The sequence below is a fragment of the Charadrius vociferus genome, unplaced genomic scaffold (assembly GCF_000708025.1).
Source record: "Charadrius vociferus isolate BGI_N301 unplaced genomic scaffold, ASM70802v2 scaffold228, whole genome shotgun sequence".
NCBI classification, from domain to species: Eukaryota; Metazoa; Chordata; class Aves; order Charadriiformes; family Charadriidae; genus Charadrius; species Charadrius vociferus.
Window position 1 is genome coordinate 3,888,646 of NW_009649864.1, and position 20,337 is coordinate 3,908,982.

The 20,337-nt window shown below is 49.9% G+C and overlaps 1 protein-coding gene across 1 annotated transcript in view; it reads left to right on the plus strand.

Moving 5' to 3' along the window:
* Window positions 1-2,628: 2,628 nt before the first annotated feature.
* EXOC3L4 (exocyst complex component 3-like 4) overlaps window positions 2,629-20,337 on the plus strand; it is a 21,207-nt gene continuing 3,498 nt past the window's right edge. The window contains exons 1-9 of the mRNA XM_009891057.1: window positions 2,629-2,965; window positions 6,636-7,287; window positions 10,268-10,385; window positions 11,556-11,681; window positions 12,937-13,037; window positions 14,939-15,034; window positions 17,238-17,352; window positions 19,431-19,553; window positions 20,158-20,310. Of these exons, the coding sequence (XP_009889359.1) occupies window positions 2,629-2,965; window positions 6,636-7,287; window positions 10,268-10,385; window positions 11,556-11,681; window positions 12,937-13,037; window positions 14,939-15,034; window positions 17,238-17,352; window positions 19,431-19,553; window positions 20,158-20,310 (1,821 nt within the window). The remainder of the gene's footprint in view (window positions 2,966-6,635; window positions 7,288-10,267; window positions 10,386-11,555; window positions 11,682-12,936; window positions 13,038-14,938; window positions 15,035-17,237; window positions 17,353-19,430; window positions 19,554-20,157; window positions 20,311-20,337) is intronic.

Below are 20,337 nucleotides of genomic sequence, written 5' to 3' on the forward strand. Positions count from 1 at the left end.
GTGGCACCTCCTGATTTACCCCTCTTGCTTTACACCAGGGTCTCAGCTGCCTGGGACTACCCGGTGTGCCCGGCTGCACAGCCCGGCTCGCCTCTGTCCGGGCACCGCGGGGTCCCCAGGCTGAAGTCACTTACACCACTCAGTGACAAGCCAAGTGACTGTGTTTAATGTTGTTTAAACATTCCAGACCTCTTTTTTCTCCTTTGCTTCAGGTTTCCTCTGAGGTGCCCAAATGATTTGGGGATGGAAGGTTCCAGGGCCAGCGTCCCCATGGAAATAAGTGACCTTTGGGCAAAGTGAGGAGCGAGGAGGTGAATATTTAAATGTATAACCACGGAACACATCCCCTCCCATCCCTCACCCACACCTGGCAATCATTACTAGGACCAAGCTACCCGTGACCTCCAGAAACAGGGCAGAAGGGGGTGAAGTTCCCAGTCAGCAGCTCTGGGGCTGCTTTTGAACCCCCACACCCAGACATGGTGGGGCTTCAACCCACCGGGGCAGGACCAGGTGCCAAAATCCTTCTTCCCCCAGCTGCCTGGGGCCAGCTTAGCCCAGCATCCCACCCCATTGTCAAGCCCCTGGTCTCACTTCCGTCTCCATCTGTAGGGTAAATAATTAACCTTGAAGCAAAGCTTGGAGCTCATTCGGCATTTTGCCCCCGCCTCTCCCCTTCTTTTAAATGCCCAGGCATAATGAAAGTGAAACAGTGCTGGAGTTTCTCCCGGGGAGCCAACAAACAAAGGTACTGGAGGCCTTGGGCAGGTGGGGACAGGCCTTTTTTTTCCCCACTTCCAACAGCCCTTTTCCAGAGGGCAAAAAGGAGGATGGAGAGCGGCGCCGTAGGGAGCCCCTCGGCCAGCACGGACGTGCAGGATGGTACTCCAGTCAGCTGAGGTGGGCGAGATCTCCCAGACGGCTTCCCTGCAGAGGAGCTGCCCTCAGTTTCTGTGGATCACGCCTGCGCTATCCCAGCTTGCTGCGGAGAGGATCAGTTCAGTCGGTACCAGGGTGTGTATCCCTTCTCTTTCCTTGCTTATGGGTTCTCCTCTTATGGTCCTCCTGCCCTGGGTCCCTCCACCGCACAGCTCACCCCTTTGATCGTTGCTGCTGCTCTGCTCCAGCCACAGAGCCCCCACACGGGGTTTGAGCTGGGGACTCGGCCCCCTTCCTCCTGAAATCCCTGGAAAATGGGGTACCCTCCTCTCCCTCCCACCCTCTGTATGGGCTGTGGTGGGGTGAGCTCCTAAGCAAGGCAATGATTGATTGAACATTCCCCTGAGAGGGTGTGAGGCCGGGGCTGAGCCCCGCTGTGCAGGCAGCTCAGCAAACCCACGGGAAGATGCAGTCCCTGCGGTTTACAGCCTGTGAAATAACCATGCACAAGGGAGCGAAACCCCGGCCAAACTCAGCTTGAGGAAAGCTGAGATCTATTTTCAGAGTCCCAACATGTCTGTTCACTGCAATCATATCTCTGCTCCTGTGCGCTGGACAGGCCTGAGACAGGCAGTTCCTGGGTGACCTCAAGCAATAGCTGTTTTTAATGATTTAAACTGATCGCTGAGCTGCCTTGAGCCCGCTGTGGGGAAACGTGGCGTTTCCCATCCTCAGAGCTCTGCAACGTACAGCGTCCCTGTGAGCGGGCCGTGTTAGCTGGTGACCTGGTGAGAGCCCTTTGCAAGGGAAGGAAGGCAAAACCTTTCTTCCCCATTCCCCAGCACCCAGGCCAGCCCTCAGGGTAGGCAGAGGGGAGTCGATCTGTCTGCAGCAGGACAGGAGTTGAGCAAGTGCAAGGGATGTGACTACAGCCCAGGAGCACTGACAGGAGCGCTTCTGTTGAAATCTGACATCTGCAGCATCCCCTGCAGCTCACGCAGGGGCTCGCTTGGCCCTCGAGGTACCCATTCTCAGCATGCCGGCACGCAGCGCACTGAGGCAGGATGAGTGATGAGAACCTTCACTGCATCGTACAGCCTCCTGCGCCGTAACCATGACGATTCAGAGTGCGAGGAGTGCGGAGACTGCTGTGGGTTTGATGGAAGGGGCTAGAGCAGAGCTCAGCCACCCGCTGGGGACCGCTCACCCCTGGGCCACCTTCCAGCAGCGGCAGGTCAGGGCTCGAGCAGGGCAGAAGCAGCAGCACAACCCAAAGTTGCTGTATCCACATCAGAAAATGGCAACACCTGAGTGAGGCTCAGGAAGGGTTATCGATCCTACATGTCTGGAAATCCACCTAGAAGAAAGGAAAGTAAAAACATACCTTGTTACCAACCAAATGGTATGTTTACACACGTTTCAGCATCTCTGATGTTTAGCGATTCCTTGGCGCTGGACAAATAGGTGCCTCTTGCCTGATTTATGGAGTTAAGTGGAGCTTTCCAAAGCTAAAAGCAGGCCAGCACCTGGTCCCTGTGGGTAAAGAGATTGTTTCAGCAGCTACAGGCTATAGCAACTTGCTCTGTCCTTGTATTAGGCACAGGAAAAGGACTGGCCAGTTTTTCAGTCCAGGACTGACTTTGGAGACACAGCAATACCCTGTTATGAACATCTCATCTAATTCTGCTCTTTTATGCATTTCAGTGATTACCATCAACCTGTTTGGAAAACCCCTTGTTGAAAAACAAGATGAATAGAAGGAGCGTGACTGAAGAACCAGCCTCTCCAACAAACAGTACAGGGGAGGAAAAGATGGAGGTTGCTTCTGACCTGAGCAGCCCAACTTTGCACAGTAGGGACAGTGGGTTCTTTGAAAGAGGTATTAAAACAATGTTAAGCATCCGGAAATCAAAAAAAAGTCAGAACAAAGAAAAAGAAAAGGAAGGTACTGGTACTTGGAATGGAAAACGGCTTTCTTTGCGATTCTATAAGAGCTATGAGGAGAACAAACCCACAATCTGTAATGGTGTGGAGGAGATAGGTGAGAAGCTAGAAGCAGAGCCCATTCAAGGAAAGCCTCTTTCAGGTAAGAAGCAAAGCTGTCAGTGTAATTTGCTTGACAGGGTATATGCAGCCTTCAGCTAATTTACACTTTGCAATTCTTGGGCCCAACAGAGATGCTAAAGAATCAGGCATCTCATCACGGGGCAGAGACAACTGTCACCCCTTGCACAAACTCATTGGGCTGTTAGGTGGCCCAGCCGGGACAGGTATCCCATTGCTGGACAGGCTGCTCTGTGGCCTCCACTATGTTAGTTTAACCATATCCACAACCTACCTACAATCACCACATCAGCCTGTCGGCTCACATATCAGCAGTCATATTGTGCATCATACATAACAGTCAACAATCTGCTGATCGCAGTTTGGGAACTGCTGGTCTGACAGTATCCAGAAATGCAGTGTGGGCTATTCCTGCGCTATTGCCTGCAGTGCACTTTTGGACAATTTCTGCTCTTCAGCTCTCAGACTGATGGTCCCCAAATTGTACTCTGTCGGTTGCTGCAAGGCCTTGAAGGGCAAAAAAGATGGTTTGGATGTGATCTGCTTTGGCACTTCCCCCTTGGTTCCTAATCCTAGAGACTGCTTTGCAAAGGGACCTCTGCAGATGCTTTTACCCTCTTACGCTGACTTTCCGTCTATTCTTCTCATACCAGCAGTGATTCAAGTAATTGTTTGGTTTGTTTTCCCCAGGCTGGTTATTCTCATGCATTTTGTCAGCATTATATAGATAGGTCTTAGTCAAATTATAATAATTACCTTCAGCATAGCTCTTACCTTTCCCCAAGCATGGGCAGACAGCAATGACTTTGATTGTGGTTTGAGCACTGGTCTCCTCCACCTTATCAAGGCAGAGGTACCAGGAGATGGGCTGAGGTGAGTCAATGTAGCTTGACCTTTCCTCAGCTTAAACTTCTAGAAAAAAATTTTTGGGCTACTGCATAGGATGTCATAGGGATCAGACAGAAGGGTTGTCACAGGGATCAGATAGAAGGGCTGACATCGTCTCACTGCTGTAACGTGCTCTGCTGTGCCATGAAGTTACTTACTGCTTTGCTCTGATTCATTGTGAGGTGGGTAAGCTGGATCTGAGCCCAACTCACAAGCTTTGCCAGTCCGTTCTCAAAGGGTCATAGATGAGAGCAACAGGAAATGTTACCATAAGCCCTTTTCATCTCCTGCAATAAACAAGCTGAGGAATTGCATGAATAAGGCCCATCCTGTGCCCAATAACTCATGATTGGCCTAGACTAGAGCAGCTCTGTCAGAAACACATCCCATCCTGAGTTAAATACAGCAAGCGATGAAGACTCCACCATGTGCACCATTAAGCTGCATAATGGTTAATTGCCTTTCAATTGTCTTCCTTCAACTACCAGCTGGCTGATCTTGTATTGCTAAATTAAAGATCCATTTAGCACCCAATATCACCTCCCTGAATAATTATCCTAGATGGTGATTAAATGGTGTTTTCTCACTTTGACAAACAGAACAGAATGTATTCCTTTAGTCTCCCACTGCAAGTACTTGTGCAAACACAGGATTTATATTAATTTATCTAGAAGAGAGGAAGTTAATTGGCACAATCTCCCTCCCCTCTGAGCGCAGAAGAAACTGTAGCTCCATATAGGCACTCAAAGACCCATGCATTGTACACTGCATTAATAGTTGGGTTATTTGATTTATTTCTGTCTTCATACAGATACTTTTACACTGCACAGTTTATTTGGTGCATATAGTTTAAAAACTGTGCAGACAAGCCCAAGGGCATAAATTAAGGGTTATGAACCAGTCCTTCATATCTTCAAGTACTGTCCAATTTTTCTGTATTTTTTTTTCATCCCAGAAGCAGTGGCCACACATGTCTAAATAATACCCTTTCGTTTTTCCTCTTTAATAATGCCTCATGCCCAATATCACAGTGGGATCTCCTGTTCAGAGCATCTGTTATGATGCTGGAGATGGCGAGAGCTTCCCAGGGCCTCTCAAAAGCTAGCAGTGCTCTTGGATCTCCTCAACACATGGCAAATACTGCTAATATTACTGGCAAGCAGGCAGTGGTTCTTGCACCAGCAAGGCTTTGAAAAAGAAATGGGAAACTCAGTAGAACTCAGCCACTCTGGGGGTAACAGTATTTCATGACTTTCCCCCAGCCTCAGCCAACACCAGCCAGTATTGGTAGTGGGTGCCAAAAGAAAAGGAGGTGGGGAAGACCCATGTGAGAACTGAGCAGCAGGAGGAAGCACCCACAGGTTTGGATCCTCTTTCAATGCACACACCTTCCCAAACCACCCAGGGACAGCAGTGCTCGCTGCTTGGAAAACACGTGTCACTGGTGAGAGGCAGTGCTTGGCATCTGACTGCAGGTTTATGTACAGAAGGTGAACAGCCAGGTGATCCAACCCTGAACCACCCCAGGTGGCTGAACTTCACATACCTGACATGCTTTGGTGTTTCTCCATTTCCTCCTGCTGGGACCACCGTCCCAGAGACTTTCCTCACTCCTCAGCAGAAAGGTTACTGCAGATTGCAGTAACTGCAGAGCTGAGAAGCTGTGGCTTCTGGTCCTCCAGAAGTGCCTCTTTTTGGTTGAGAGGAAGCTGAGGACTACAAGCATTCATAGAACATCTCCTAAATGTCTGGAACAGCTAAGAGGCATCTTTCAGAGGCCATTTGCTGTGGTAGACACAGGCTGGTAAGGATGGCCAGCCATGGATGGGTCAGTATCTGGCTTGTTACCTCAGTCCCTACATCTCAAGGAGTCCCCATAATGCAAACCACCAGTGACAACCTCTGCAGTTTGTGTTAGCATTTTGCTCAGTCTTCAGAAATGCAGGAGCCAGTTTAGCCATGACATGAGTTAGGGAAGTGTCTTAGGAAAACTTGATAATGCACAAAATCAGGACAGGAGGGGAGCCCAGGGTTTGCCCACGGTTACATCTGAAGAGGGAATGTTCCCGAAAACACATCAGAAGCATCCCCAAGCCAGTATTCTGTTCCCCCAGGGCCTTGGTATCTCTGGAGGACGTGCTGGGGGTAGGCTGGGGATAGACCCTCTAGTGACGTGTCTGGCCTGGGAGCTCAGAGGGCCTGAAGGGGTCTGTCCCACTGTGCTCCTTCCCACCCCTCCAGCTGGACCCTTGGGCCTTCCCTGCCTTCTCAGGCAACGTGTGGAACATCCTCAAGCCAGAGGTGCTGTGGCAAATGCAGCAGCAGAGCTGTGCTGAACACACTGGTATACTGGGAAACAAGGGCACCCCTACCAAAGGAAATCCTGCTGGGAGGGTATATCACAAACCCTTCCCGCTGCCAGTCCCGTTTCAGCTCCACACTAACAGAAGGGCAGAGCCAGGGGCGGTTTTATGCAGCCTGAGAGCCCTGTGCTCCTCTGTGCAGCCTCGTTAGCCATTGCTTGAGGTTTTCCTGCAGGTCTATAATCAGTTTTTTGGTTATTTCCTACCTCTGAAACCAGCAGTATAGAGATGTGGCTCAATTTGCAGAGATTGTTTTCCTCTCCTGTGTCAAACAGGAGCTGGAGAGATCGGCGGGGGGAGGTCGGTCTAACGGGCACTGCTGGGACCTGGCTACTCAGAGCAGCCCTGAAAGCCTCCCTGTGGGGCATCTTGTCCCGCTCCCAACCTGTCAATCACCTAATGCCTGCTTTCTCCCAACCCCTTCCCCCCTTCTTTCTGCAGTAATGGAAATCAATGAACTTATTCAGAAAAGGCAACTTTTGGAAGCATTTGCAAGCATCAAGTACTTGGAAGAAGAGATTATCACTGAACGGGATGCTGAGAAATACAAAGATAACCCCCAGGAGTTTGTGAGGAAATCCAAGGACGTGGATTTGCTTTATAACTCCATCACAAACATGATCCAGTCCATTGTGATGGGAACACTGGAGCATCCCACTGTAGAGGATACCATGCTGACCTCCCTGGTGACTTTAATTGCCCGTGAAGAAGCAGCTCACCCTGACACAGGCCATGCTGCTGGCCCTGGGTCGGACTTGCTTGGCACACCCAGAAAGTGGAGGGAGGTATGGAGGGAAGCTGTCAACGAGAGCGCTAGAAACAGAGTCCAGGGAGTACCCATGGCATCGAAGGAAGAGGATAGTTCTTGGCTTGATCTCCACTTAGGTTTGCTCCAGAAACACCTGAAGGAAGATTTACTGAAAATCAAGTTATCAGTAAAAAAGTGCTACCCAGAGGAGTACCAGGTGTGTGACATGTATGTGGAGGCTTTTCACAAGGCCGTCGCCTCACACCTGCAAGATCTCTCCCAGCGACCACTGGAATTCAACGAGCTGTATGCCTTGCTCGACTGGGTGGCCAACACCTACCGCAGGTAAGATGGTACGCTTGCCACACTGCTTCAGCCTCCTCTGGAGAGCGGCAGGGCCTCAGGGTGCCTTGAAAGCCCTGAGCTATTTTCAGTTTCCTGAGCGAGCAAGAGAGACGCAGTCACTTCTACAGTAGAACCAGATAGCTAATCTATTAATAGGTGGGGACAAAGGTTTGTGGATAAAACACTTGCTGCTTTTCACAGATCTAAATTACCTCGTTTTCCCCTTCCTCTCCCACTCACTGTTCTCACATGCCAGGAAGCTCCTCCTTGCAGCGCTGATAAACCTGCTCACTTTCTGCAAATATTTTGCAAGGTCCAGCAGCTGCCCGATGACTTTTCCAGGCACAGGGAGGGACCTGTGGGGGAGCCATGCCTTCTTCCTGTTTAATTAAAACTGTGATGCATTTGGAAGCAGGCCACATTACCCCACCATGTTCAGGGGTCAGACTAGTCTCGAGGAGGTACCGAGACGTCACCGTGTGGAATTTGCCACATGAAAACAAAGGCTCTGGCTCAGACGTGTCCATTACTTTAATGGAAGGTCCATGGTTTTAGGACCTGTTAAAGCTCCCTGTAACTCAGGGGTAACTAAAATATTCTAGGACCCACACAGACATATTAAACACCATCTTCTGGGCACCCTATGTGCGTGGGAGTAAAGGCAGGAATTCTTCACAACAGTAAAAGCCGTGCAGCTGGACATTGCCTCCTTTTACAGCCAAAGGAGATGTCTAAGGCATCAGTAGAAGGTACAGGCATTGTGTGTCCTCAGTCGTTTGCTGGTCTAGACCACAGCCCGTCATTCCAGCACCGAAGAGCTCCTAGACTAAACCCAACAGAAATACACAATGGTGTGGGAAGGAGGAGAGAGGCAGCATCCACAGGAGATAAGTCTACTAATAAGCACAGAAGAACAGCTATGTCAAAGTGAAATCATGTCTCCCCCAGTAACCAGTCTCCAGGAATGGCCTGAACCAGATGCCCAAGGATGGGACAAATGCAAACCAACTGACACCCCTCAAACAAACCAAAAAGGGAGTGAAGGCAGGACACAGAGTCAAACAGTGAGCAAAAGTGGTCAGAGGTGGTGGTGGAGGCAGTGGTGGAGCAGGGCAAACAGCAGTGACATTTGCCCAGAGCATCCCGAGCCTGGGTAACTTTTGGCTCAGGGACATTTGGACTGCACATCGTCTTTGTTTTGAACAGCCCTGAACACATTTATTCTGTGAACTTGCCTAGCTGCTTCTAAAGCCTCATTTACGGTGTGGTGACCGTGACGACATGTGTGTAACTCCCTCAGCATCACAGCACTGGCTGACCAGCTTTATGGAAGGACAGTCCCATCCACTGCCCCTCTCCCTCACATGTCCCTGTTGATCTCATCTGGCAGGAAATTCCTGCATGTCCCTGGTCCCTGGGAGCTATACTGTGCCCCAGCATTGCAGGAGAGGGGGGAAGAAATAAGCTTCAGCTTCCAGGTTCTGCACCAAAGAAAAGTGTCCCCATTGTATTTCTCTAACTTGCTGTGAAACTGCTTATTGAGAGCTTGCAGCCCTTTTGGGCGCTGCTTGCAATCACCTTGCCAGGTTGGGCTGTTTCCATTTGATTTTCCCATTCTGAAAGAACTTCATCCCCTCTTGGGACCCATCCCAAAAATAGAAGAAATCATCTGACCCAAACTCATTATCGATGCTACAATTCAAACAAACGGAAAAAAAAGAAAGAGAAGGGAATAAGCTCCTCGAGTATACATTTGGGCCAGTCCTTTCAGTCATAGTGGAGAGTTTGTACTTAAATCTGTGGTGTCCTATTAAATGAGCAGCAGACCCCTGCAGCAACTGGGCTGTGCAATGCTCCACATGTGCAGATGTACCTCTCTGGGAAATCTGAACCATGACAGTGGGAACATTGACTCCAGGACACTATCAGCAGGCTGAGCTTTTTTTTTCTGCTGAGCAGTCATTCTGCCCCAGCCTGACCTTGTACAGTACAATCCTCACTTGGATCCACACCTAACCATGTGCTCGGTGCTGGTTTGGCAATGGGAACTCTTTTCGGTGGTTGAACAGGCTGTGTGTAGGGGACATTGCAGCTGTGTTCCTTGCTAGCCAGGTAACCGCTTGCAACTTATTCAAGTGCCTGAGTATTTTCTTCTTTGTCCTCTCCACCTTCATCACCCTGAAAGATGCGATGCCTCCACGGTCCGTGGCAGATTGCAGGGGTAGCATGTTCAATTGCACAGGCTAATAACGGGTTTCTCGCCCCGGAGGGAGAAACACAAGCACTGCCTCCCTTTCCCTGTCTCCCTGCTAATCAGCTGGCCTGATTACACTGCAATCCAGAGGAAAGCAAGTGGTGAAATCGTGTGTCAGCTGAATCCACTTTGTAGTCAAACTCTGTAGCTGCACGTCCACCCACTGCTTCCACCTGCGGAGGAAGTGCGGTGCGACGATGGCCCATGTCCTGAGCATGGGAATGCCTTCCAGAGGCTGCCCTGCGCAGAGCGGGACCGGCTCTGCCACCTCCCCTTGCTAGGGACAGTGCACAGGGAAAAAGAACAGGCTGACATGAGCTGTGATGTGACACCGGAGCGGAGCCGGGGAGATGGGCTAACTCCAAAGCAGCACGCTGCTACAGGAATTACCCTGAAAGGCATTTCGCAGGCTTGTAGTCAAATGATTCAGCTTTAGGTTGTTTATTTAAAAAAGTAAATTCTCATAGCGCTTTTCATGTCCAAACAACTCAGAAGTCTTATGATTTCTAAGGTGGGCTGGAACCTTAGATCATTTTGATTTTGAATAATTAGGATTTTGAATAGTGAGGAAAGATTTTCTTGTTAAAGCTTGAAAACAAGCATCGCAATTTAAGCTTTAAGTATATTTCTCACGGCTTAATAATTATGTAGCTCATGCCACATGAATATTCCATCAGTTTACTTACACTCCAAGGCAACATAATTTGTTCATTTGAATCTTTCCAGTGAACTCTTTCTGGGTCACCCTGATCTCAAACCAGAAGTTAAGACAGAAAACCTGTCCCTGCTTTTAACACCAGCTGATTGGGATAAACTGAAGAACGACTACATCACTTCTGCAAAGGTGAGAGTTTTGACCTTGCCCCCGTGTGCCCCCCCAGGAAGGGTGTGGGAGCCCCAGCCTCCCAGGCAGAGGTCTTGGATGGCTGCATCACGGTTCCTCACCCCACCAGGTGCTGAGTCTTGCCAGCACCACGCAGAACGGCCTTTAATCAAAAGCAAAAAATCCTAAACACCAGTTCTGGGACCGAAGCAAGCCATGGGCTTGAACCTGCATTATCACAGAGCTAAAAGGAGTGCACCAGACCCATACAGCAGAGGCGTGGCAAAAGTTCACAGCTGGGCTTCATCGACTGAAAGCGCTGCAAAGTTACGTGTAAAGACATTTTAGCTGCTACTTTCATGGTGTGCGAATTCCTCCAGTACATCTGAGGTTTGCTACAGCTACACAACTTTGGGCTTGGGGAGAGGACCTCCCCGTGGTTCAGCTCCTCCTAGGAAACCCATTCAGCAGTTGTCTTTGTGCTGTCCTTGGCTGGGACCCTGTGTAAGACTACATGCTTTCCTGGCTCTTTGCTGGGCTCAGACATTTTCTCGCATTTTCAAGGCCAGGCTGGACGTGGCCTTGAGCAACCTGGTCTAGTGGGAGGTGTCCCTGCCCATGGCAGGGAGGTTGGAACTCGATGATCTTTAAGGACCCTTCCAACCTAAACCATTCTATGATTTCTGAAACAGGGCACAGCTGAAGGTGAGCTCAAGGTACCCAGCTGAATAACATTGGTATCACTCCATCATGCTGGTGAAAGATCATTTTGTTTCACCAGCAACAAGACTGATTTATCAGCCAGGACTGAACAGTGCTGCCACTTACACAAGTGGCTTTACTGCCAGAAAGGCCCAGTCTGATCTTTAACCCTGACCCTGTGCGTTACACACGCTGGAGGACTTTGCAATCAAGCAGTCAAACAGCTGACACAACAATTCCGTGCCAGGAGAATGATTCTCCCTTGATTTGGGAGTACCTTGCCCCCACGCAGCACAGCTCCTGATTTTTTCCCAAGTTCCCAGGTAGACTGACGGGGTCTGGAGCGAGACCTCTGACCCTGCTTACCTTCCCGCGCCGCACACGGGAGCCTCAGACACGTGCGGACGCAGCAAAACGCTGTGAGCCGCTTCACTCATGCTTGCTTTGTTAGCCTGAGCTGCATGTTTCCTTCCTACGTTTAACATTTAGGGGAAAATCAAAAGCTATTTTGGAAACATCCTGAGACTGGAGGTCACGGAGAAGTGGGAGAAGGAAGTTCACCCAGAAGTGAAGGAAAACCTCTACCACTCCTCGCTCTCCTTTGATTTTCAAACGGTATTTAATTAGCTGGGACAAAGCGCGGGGGGGCTCTGTGGCTCCAGGGAAACTGGATCATTACCTTCTGGGGTGGAGGTACCGCCTCCTGCTATAGTTTATGTTAGTCACGCACTGGCAGAATACATTAGAGCAGAAAATGCAGTTTATTACAACTCTTAGCTCTCCCGCTTGCCTTCTAGCTGCAAATTAAACCTGCTGTCAATTGTGTCAGCAACATAATAGGCAACTGATTTTAAAGTCCTTAAATCTCTTTGATTAGAAGGAGGAAAGAGAAAGGAAAAAAAGGTGGAAAGAAAAGGTTTGTTAGAAAAACCCCTCGGCTGAAAGAGCAACTTTGTCCCGGGGCTGCGGCAGCCACGGAAAGGCCGTAGGCAGTGACAGCCACTCCAATTTAAACAGTATAAAAAACAAAAGCTCCAACTAGCTTCAGGGACTACAGGGTAATAAAGCCAGGAGGGGTTTGGATTCATTCTCCTCACTCAAAGGGTTGAGTCATTTCAATTAAATAATACCAAAAAAAAAAAAAAAGAAAAAGAGGGAGAGAGAAAGAAAGAAAATCAAAGAGTTTTGCCGGCTGCCGTGACTCATTTTCCATAGAAGAATATTACACGTTGTGTGATCACCAGGAAGGCAGGTCTGAATTGGATTAGCAGATGGGTAGGATGCTCGGGAAGTGCCAGTGCGGGATCGCAGCCCACCTTGCTCTGGAGAGGCAGCTGGGATTGTGGGAATGGGAATGGGGGAAGAGGCCCAGTGCGAGCAAGATTTCGGGGTGATGCCTGACCCTCCGTGCATGGCTGGTGTCGCTCCTGAGGTGGGGGCTTATGCGAGCCCCCAGGGACCATGCTTATAGCCACCCTCAGCATGGGGACACGGGGAGATCTCAGGTCCCCTTGGGCATTGGGTTGGGGACTGATCCCCCCAGCAAATCCTCCTAAAAGAGGAGGATGGCACCAGGGCGGCTCGCAGCTCCAGTCAGCGCTGCATCTAGCTCACGCTCAGACAGCAGAAGGACACGGAGCCATTGGGGATGAATGATTATGTCACAAATCAGTTTGTGCCCCTTGGCCTGATCTGGATTATTATTTTTAAAACTGCCAGAGAATAATAAAAACCTCCTGGCAACAAGTCGGCTGTTTCCCCCTTTGCTAGGTGAGTTATTTTTATTAACCGAAGCTGCACGGGGTCCTTGCAAAGGAGGTTTCTCCTGTGCTTGTCCTATTCACTGGCGTTTCTTTGTGCCTTTTTCTAGATCATCGGGGAGCACATGAAGATATCTGGAGCGATCAGCAGAAGCCTGGGAACGCAAATGCTTGAGCTGTGCCTGGCAGAGCTGCATGAATTCATACCAAGGTCATCGCCGCTCCGGGCAGCACATTCCTTCCAAATGAGTCCCACACTGGTAAAAAATCAGGGAAAAGGTCCATGCACTGGGCCAGACACTGGCACCAAGCAGGCATGGGCCTGGTCCTGGGAGAATTAGAGATCACAATGAGCCCAATAATGAGGAAGCAGCAAAACAACTTGGAGGGAGTCATAAACAGACCCAGATGGGACTCTTGCAAGTCCCAAAATGTGAGGTCAGAGCTCCAGGAAGGAGCTGCTGACTGAAAAGGGATGGGACCACTTGCGGTCCCATCCCTCCAGGACCTTTGTGGCATTGGATGGTGGTCGCTTGCAGCTGCAGCCATGAGGAAGCAGCAGTTATGGACCTCCAGACCCACATCCTGCTTGCCCGAAACACCATCTAGGTCTCCCAGGATGAGTCCTGCTGAGAGAGTTTTCTCCTGCATCCCATGGCTATGGGCATAGAAATGGATGATGGGACCCTCTCTGTTATAAAAAACATACAGCTAGTCCACCTTCTGAGTCTTTTTAAAATTTACCCAGTGTCCAAAGGACACAGGACCCAGCACCTTTGCTGAAATAATGTTTTTCCGCTGGGTAGTCCCCAAGTTATGGCCTCAAATCTTAGCCCCTGCGACGTGCTTTGGGGATGCTCCAGGGAAGGTTTTTGGTTTGCACAGCATCCTAGCACAGCGACATGCTGTCCGAACCCTCCGGTGGGGCCGTGTTTTGGGGGGTTCACAGCCACTTGCCGGAGCAGCAATCTGCAGAGGAGAAAGGCTATTCGGCATGAATCAACTCTGAGCGAGACTAAAAATAATATCATGTTAACCTTTGAAGTTTCCCACCTCCAGCAGGCGCTGAGTGGGGAGTTTGCTAATTGACGTTTTGCAGGAGCGAGGGTGGGGAGCCTGAGCGCTGCTTTCTCCGGTGGTGAACCCGGGGCACGGCAGGTGTCCAAAGTGCACCAAAGGCTTTCCCTTCTAAACCCCCATCTCCAATAGCCCGGCGATCCACGCTGGTCTCCCATACTCTGAGCGAACAGGGTAGTTCAAACCAACTATTTGGCTTTGAAATCTGCCTGGGTTTTTGAGGAGAAACACAGTACTGATTTTCCATTCATTCTTTTTTTTTTTACCTCTTTTTTCTTTTTTTTACTTCTTTTTTTACCTTTTTTCTCTTTTTTCCTTTTTTTTTTTTGTTCTCTCTCTTTTTTTTTTTTAAAAAAAAACTTAAGCTTTTCCTTAAACAAACCTGAGATGCAAGCAGCTGAGGCCGGCCCGAGCAGGTTCCTTTACCCTGACAAAGAATGGATTCACCAGGCAAAGCCTGCCTGAGCGTGCAGCCTCCTGCCAGTGGTGTGGACCTGGCTGTAAAACAGCTGTCAAATGCATAAAAGCTGTGCTACACAGAAAACAGCTACCTGACCCACCACGCTGAGGTGGGGTGGGGGGAGGAGTGTAGATGTGATGCCCTGTTCCTATTCACCCGCTGTTGTAAAACCAGCCCTGAGGTAAATCCTTTCCTTGTGCGCTTAAAAAGGCGTGTACTATACTGCCCCAAAAGCCAGAGAAATGAAGGGCCAGAGTGATGAGCCTGAGTACCACGGCCACAAATAATCCCTCAGAACGAAGCAAACTCAGAGATTTGGTGTGCTGAAATCCCTGGCATCTCTCCAAAAGTGCTGCGTACCCGCTCAGGCGAGCATACCCTAAACCCATAATTATCTGCCATCTATTCCCCTCCGATGCACACACATGTTATGACAGTTGGAAAAAACATGTCCGCATACAGAGGGGACAGGTTGGACCAGCCACCAGTGTCTCCTGACATCACCATATACAGAGAAGATGAGCCACCCTTGGTCCCCCCCACCATTAGTGTTACTGACGTGTCTTCTCCTGCAGGTTTGGGGAGCAGTTCGTGGCCTGGAGCACTGACCAGGACAGCCCCATCTTTGCACCTTATTTTGCTGCCTACACCAACAGCTTCCACGACCTGGCGTAAGTCCGCTCCCCCCGAGCCAAGCTGCTGCGTTGCTGGGGTCTGAGAGGGTGGCAATGTCCAGAAAGGAAAGACCAAGGTCTCCTGGCGGTGCCCCGTGGGGTTCTCAGCCTCCAGCCCTTCCTCCCCTCACGGGGGAAATGTTCCCCAGGGGATGCAGATAAAAGTCACTTCAGTGGAGCAAAAGGGTGAAGAGACAGAGGTGGGGATGGATGCATTGCTGGGATGGGTGCTTTGGTGAAAGCTTTAAACTCATTTTCAGCCTGCCTCTTTCAACCTCAGAGGAGTGGGGTTTTTTTCATTTTTTGTTCTGGAGCTTGGCAGAATAAACCCAGCAACATGGTCTGACAGCTGCTTTTGGCACTGGGCTGGAGGAAACTCTGTGAAAGCACTCCTGCAAATAAACCCCTGCCATGGCTCCTGGCAGAAGGAACTGCCAGGGCTTTGCATGTGTTAAGAATTAGTTATTTAAAGCCATACATTGAAAAGGCCTCTGATAAACAGGTATGCCCACCAGCTCTGACTATTAAAAAGTACTTTCAGGAGAGGGGTGCTCTGCCCATAAGTAGGATGATGCCAGTTACTGTGTGTCCCAGGGTCTGGTCCGTCAGCCCAGTGCTGTGGGATGTGGTGACCCTGCGCATCCCACCCCACAGCTGCCCGCACGGCTGCCGCAGCCCACCAGTGTCATGGGGAACCGGGGCTGTTCGTACCGCACTCGCCCCAGGGGGATGGTCTGCAGCCATGCAGGGACACGGCCCACCGAGGCCTGGGGACTTTTCAGCTTCTGGGGTCATCTCTGCCATGCAAATGTGGCGCTTCGGAGGCCAACCCAGCCAGCCCACACGCAGCTAATACCTGAGCTCTGGCCACCGAGAAGCTTGGGTTGTTATCTCCAGCCCATGCTGTTTCATCGCTGCCCGGCACTGCCATAGCAGGGATGTTATATGCCAAATATTCTTCAGGGGATGCAGAGGATTGCGTGTTGCAGTGTCTCACAGGAGCCAACGGCTCCAGCCGCAGTGAGCACTACCGTCGGGAAGTCTCTAGATGGCACGGTCTCTCCAGCAATGCTAACCTCGCCGAGGAGACGGCTTTCTCTCCCTCCTCTTAGCCCTGCAAAATATTGCTCTCCTGTTCCTTGCTGGGGACTGGAGAGGTGGTGAAGGGAGAAGCCGGCCCCGGGCAGGGAGCTGGCAGGCGTTGGGGTGGTGAATTGGCCCCGCTGGGTTTATTCCTCTGTGGAGGTAAATATTTGTCAGGCTGGGGTGGTGAGCGCTGGGCAGAGGTGGGTGCCCTGACAGCCTGATTTTGTGGACGCTAGACGCAAACTTCAGGTGTTCAGCCGGCGTTATGGACCTGAGCCCCAGCCTGGGGTGACAGGGTTGCTCTTAGGTGTTTTGTAGTTCGACTTGGGCATCCTCAGACGTACAAACTAGCTACCAAGCAGCAACAGGAACCCATCGTGCCCTGCAGTCACAGCAGTGGATGTGGCATGTCCAGGGATGCTTGGGGCCCACCAGCATTTTGGTGGTGCTGCCTCAGTTCCCTCCAGAGTGTGTTACAGCGGGGCAGGGATGGAAAGTGAGAAGAAAGCCAGGAGCTTGCAATACCCCCAAAGCCCACACATGCTGCTGGGGATTTCATTAACCTCTATTTCTCGTTAGTGTGAAACCTTGCAGAAGTAGGCACTGTCCCTTGGAAACTCCTCAGGTTTCCACCTCCGTAGTTCACCGTCTCAGCTGCTGCCAATAGATGATGCAAGGAGTGAGTCAGCAGGGCTCTGGGGGACACAGGGTCCACAGCTTTCCCTTCTCTGGGCTTTATTATTTACTTCTCTCTCACCCTGTAAGCCCCTCAGCGCTCTCTCAGGTACCTGGAGATCATTTAGCAGAAGTGTTGCTCAAGTGAAAAAGTAACCAGCCTACGCAACTGCTCTGCATGGTTGAACTGTCCCACCTGAAGAGGGAATAGGTGGTTTTTTAAGCACAGTTACTCAGCTGTGATTAATTTTTGGTATATGGATTGTGCAAAAAGAGTCATTACTTTGACCCATTAAGTGTTTCCAAGAGGAAGTACTAGATACACAAATTTATTTAAAAATAATGCCCAAGATGCCAATCTGGATAAAATGCTTAGGGCAGAGTAATAGTTTACATTTTAACATTAACCCACTGGTGGTGTCTCTCTTTCTCTCTCTAGGTCAGGGTTAGAAACAGTGTTTAAAGTCAACACTGAGGAACTGCAGAAGATTTTGGCAGCTCTGACAAGGAACTTCACAAATATTTTTTTAAATAAATTAAGAACAAAAGCACAGGTAAGAGGATCTTGGCCACACTATTTCCTAAATATAAGCGCTATGTGCAGGACCACTGCAGCAGCTGAGGGTCATTGCCCTTCCCTTGTCTCACCAACTAGACCTTGTTTTGCAGCGCATGACATTATGGTCCTTCCAAAGTGCATCGTGCCTAACATTTGTAGAAATCCTCTGTAACCGAAAGCGACACTTTCAGCATCCTGAGAGTTTTTCCACTATAAGCAATGATACATTTGTCAAGCTGTGTACTTTAGTACAATGGCAACCAAAAGAAAAGGATATTTAGTGGCTTCCAGCATCTCAGGCAAAGCAGGGGGGGGAAAACCTCACCCATAGTGAAGCCCCAGGGAAGTCAGCGGGACAGCACCAATGGGACATTTTTCCTTCTATCAAAACATTTGGATTCTTCAAGACTTTTATTTACTCTTACTTATTCATAGATCTGCCATCACAGTCCATTATCAACCTCTTCAGACAGGACAGAATTCATTCTGGTAGAGGTGATTTTTCCATGCTGTTTCCATGGTGAAGGAAGACTGATTCTTTCATCGTGAGGATGCTAAAGCTCTGTTATCAGCTGATAAAGCGCTGGTATCAGCTTAACTTGTGTTAAGAGGACTGAAAGGAAACGTGCTGCTATGCAGTTTGTGCTTCCCAGGTGCTACAGATGTGGCTTTCTGCTCTCAGCTGGCTGGGGGGCCACTGGCTCTAGCTGGTGTAACACAAGAGATGGGGAAAATTAAGCCTTTGGTCCCACCTCTTTTCACTCATCCTAATTCACTTTCTAAATCACCGAGCATGACTTTCAGAAGCAAAGACAGTCACACAACAGCTCCAATCTAAGCCAAGCCTGCCTGGCCAAGGGGACTTTCCAGTGACTGCAGAGTTTGTCTCAGAGCCTCAGGGGCAGGCGGGAGGAATCAAGCCAAGGCATTGAGCAAGAGGGCCGAACTGCCGTGAGAAATGAGAGCAGTCAAGACAAAGCATTTCTAAACAGCCCTCCAGCAGGCTGGAAGCACAGCAGGAGGGCACAAGGGGGGGAAATAATTGGGAAGGAGATTGCCAGGAGTCTAAAGACAGAGATCCTGAGAGCTAAGAGGAGAAAAGTACGAAGAGGATGTGCCAGAGAAGGGATATTTTGAATTTGGCCCCTGGCGTAGTCTCTTCCAGGTGCCACCCGAAACCTTTAGCAGATATTGCTGTGTTTCTGTGTGGAGGCACATTAGTTTTAGGGACCTGGCAAGGGAAATAGCCCACTGCAAACACTTGGTCAGAGCACCTTGTACCCAGGGCAGATGGGGAACAGTGCCATCGCTCCCACGTCATCACTGACCATGAGGTATCAAGTTGTGGATGCTCCCAGCTGCTATTCTCCCACCACCACATCAGGGCAGTGAGCAGAAGGGAAATCCCAGTGAGACTTTGTGCAGACACATGGGTCTGGCAGGGAGTACAGATAGCCCCCTGCAAGTGCTGTGAGCAAGAGGAGCTTGATTTCGTTGTGGAAAAGGCTGGAGGGGTGGTCGACTACTGGGCTTATTTCTAACAGATTCACTACCAAGTGACTTGTCATGTCCATAGCTGGTACAAACCCATGTAACACTAGCATACGTGGTTGCACGCCACAGCCTCTTCTAGCCATGCCTGAGTTTCCTCTGATTAATATTCACATCTTTTTCTTCATCCATACAGTAGGGATACAGATATATTTACTTAAAGAAATATAGCTGGTGGATTAGAAGGTGGCACAGAGCAAGGAAATGAGGTGCCCCAAGTGAGCCATTAATGTCAAAGCATCTCCCGATCTGGGAGTGATGCTTCTCCTGTCTGCCCTGGGGCCCCTACCCAGAAAGGGGAGACATGGGTCTGAATTCCCCAGGGCAGAGAGAGAAACCCAGCCTGCTGCGTGCTCCTGCTGCCTAACTCCTGGTGTGTCTTCACGCAGAGTGGGTGCGCTGTCAGTGCTCGGTGCTTTTCAGTTCAAGCCCCTCGAGGAGGCATACGGCTGGGTGCCTTTGGCTAGCGCATCAGCTAGTCTGAATATAACCAGTGTCATCAGTGAGTTGATCTTTTCTCAGCCACTCTTTAAGAAAATCCTGACCAAGGACTGGATTTTGGGGACAGAAAGGCCGGACTCCTTGGCATCGGCGATCTCACAGTTCTCCAAGCACCTGCAGCACATGAGGGAGCCCATGGGGCAGGTAGGCAGATGGTCCCGTTCCTGGGCACAGTGATGCTGGGGGGGGTCACGCTGTCATTTGCAGGCTGTAGTGTGACCTGCAGACTCCTTTCCGGTGGTGGGGACTGTTTATAACCGTGGGGACTGCTGATGGGGGGAAGTTCAGCTATTACCGTACTTCCACGCGAGAATAAGCAACATCTTTCCTTTCTGTAGTTTAAATATGGGAAACGATTCCTTTAAAGAGGAACAAAAACCTTTGGTGAACATTACCACTGAACATTATAATTCCATGAGTCGCAGGCTTATATGCTCCTTTCACACCTCTGCCGTTGTGAAATAAATGGGTAGGTGACAACAGCTCTATATTTAAAATCTGCAAGAACCATCAAAAGCCACTTTGAAAATAATCCTAAATATCCCTCTTTGCTACTTAGGAGCCACCACCTCCCTTCGGCAAAGCTGGCCTGGGCAGCATGTGCTGGCCGGTGCACTGCCTTAGTGCATCCCCTCTATGCCCTCAGCTGCCCCTAAAGACCCCAGAGGTTCGCCTGCCCTCTCTCGCTGCCATGGCCGTACCTGAGAACCACAGAAAACCCATGAGGTTTGCTTTTTTTTTTAACCAGGAGCTTCTACGTAACATTCATAAGTACGTGGTGAGGGAATACATAACGCAAGTCCTCAAACCCAGATGGAAAATGAACAAGGAGACACGGCAGCAAGTGAGTGAAAAGATGAACCGGGAAGCCAGAATCCTTAATAATATGCTCATCGATCAGGTATGTGCGTTCTCTCCTGGCATTCCT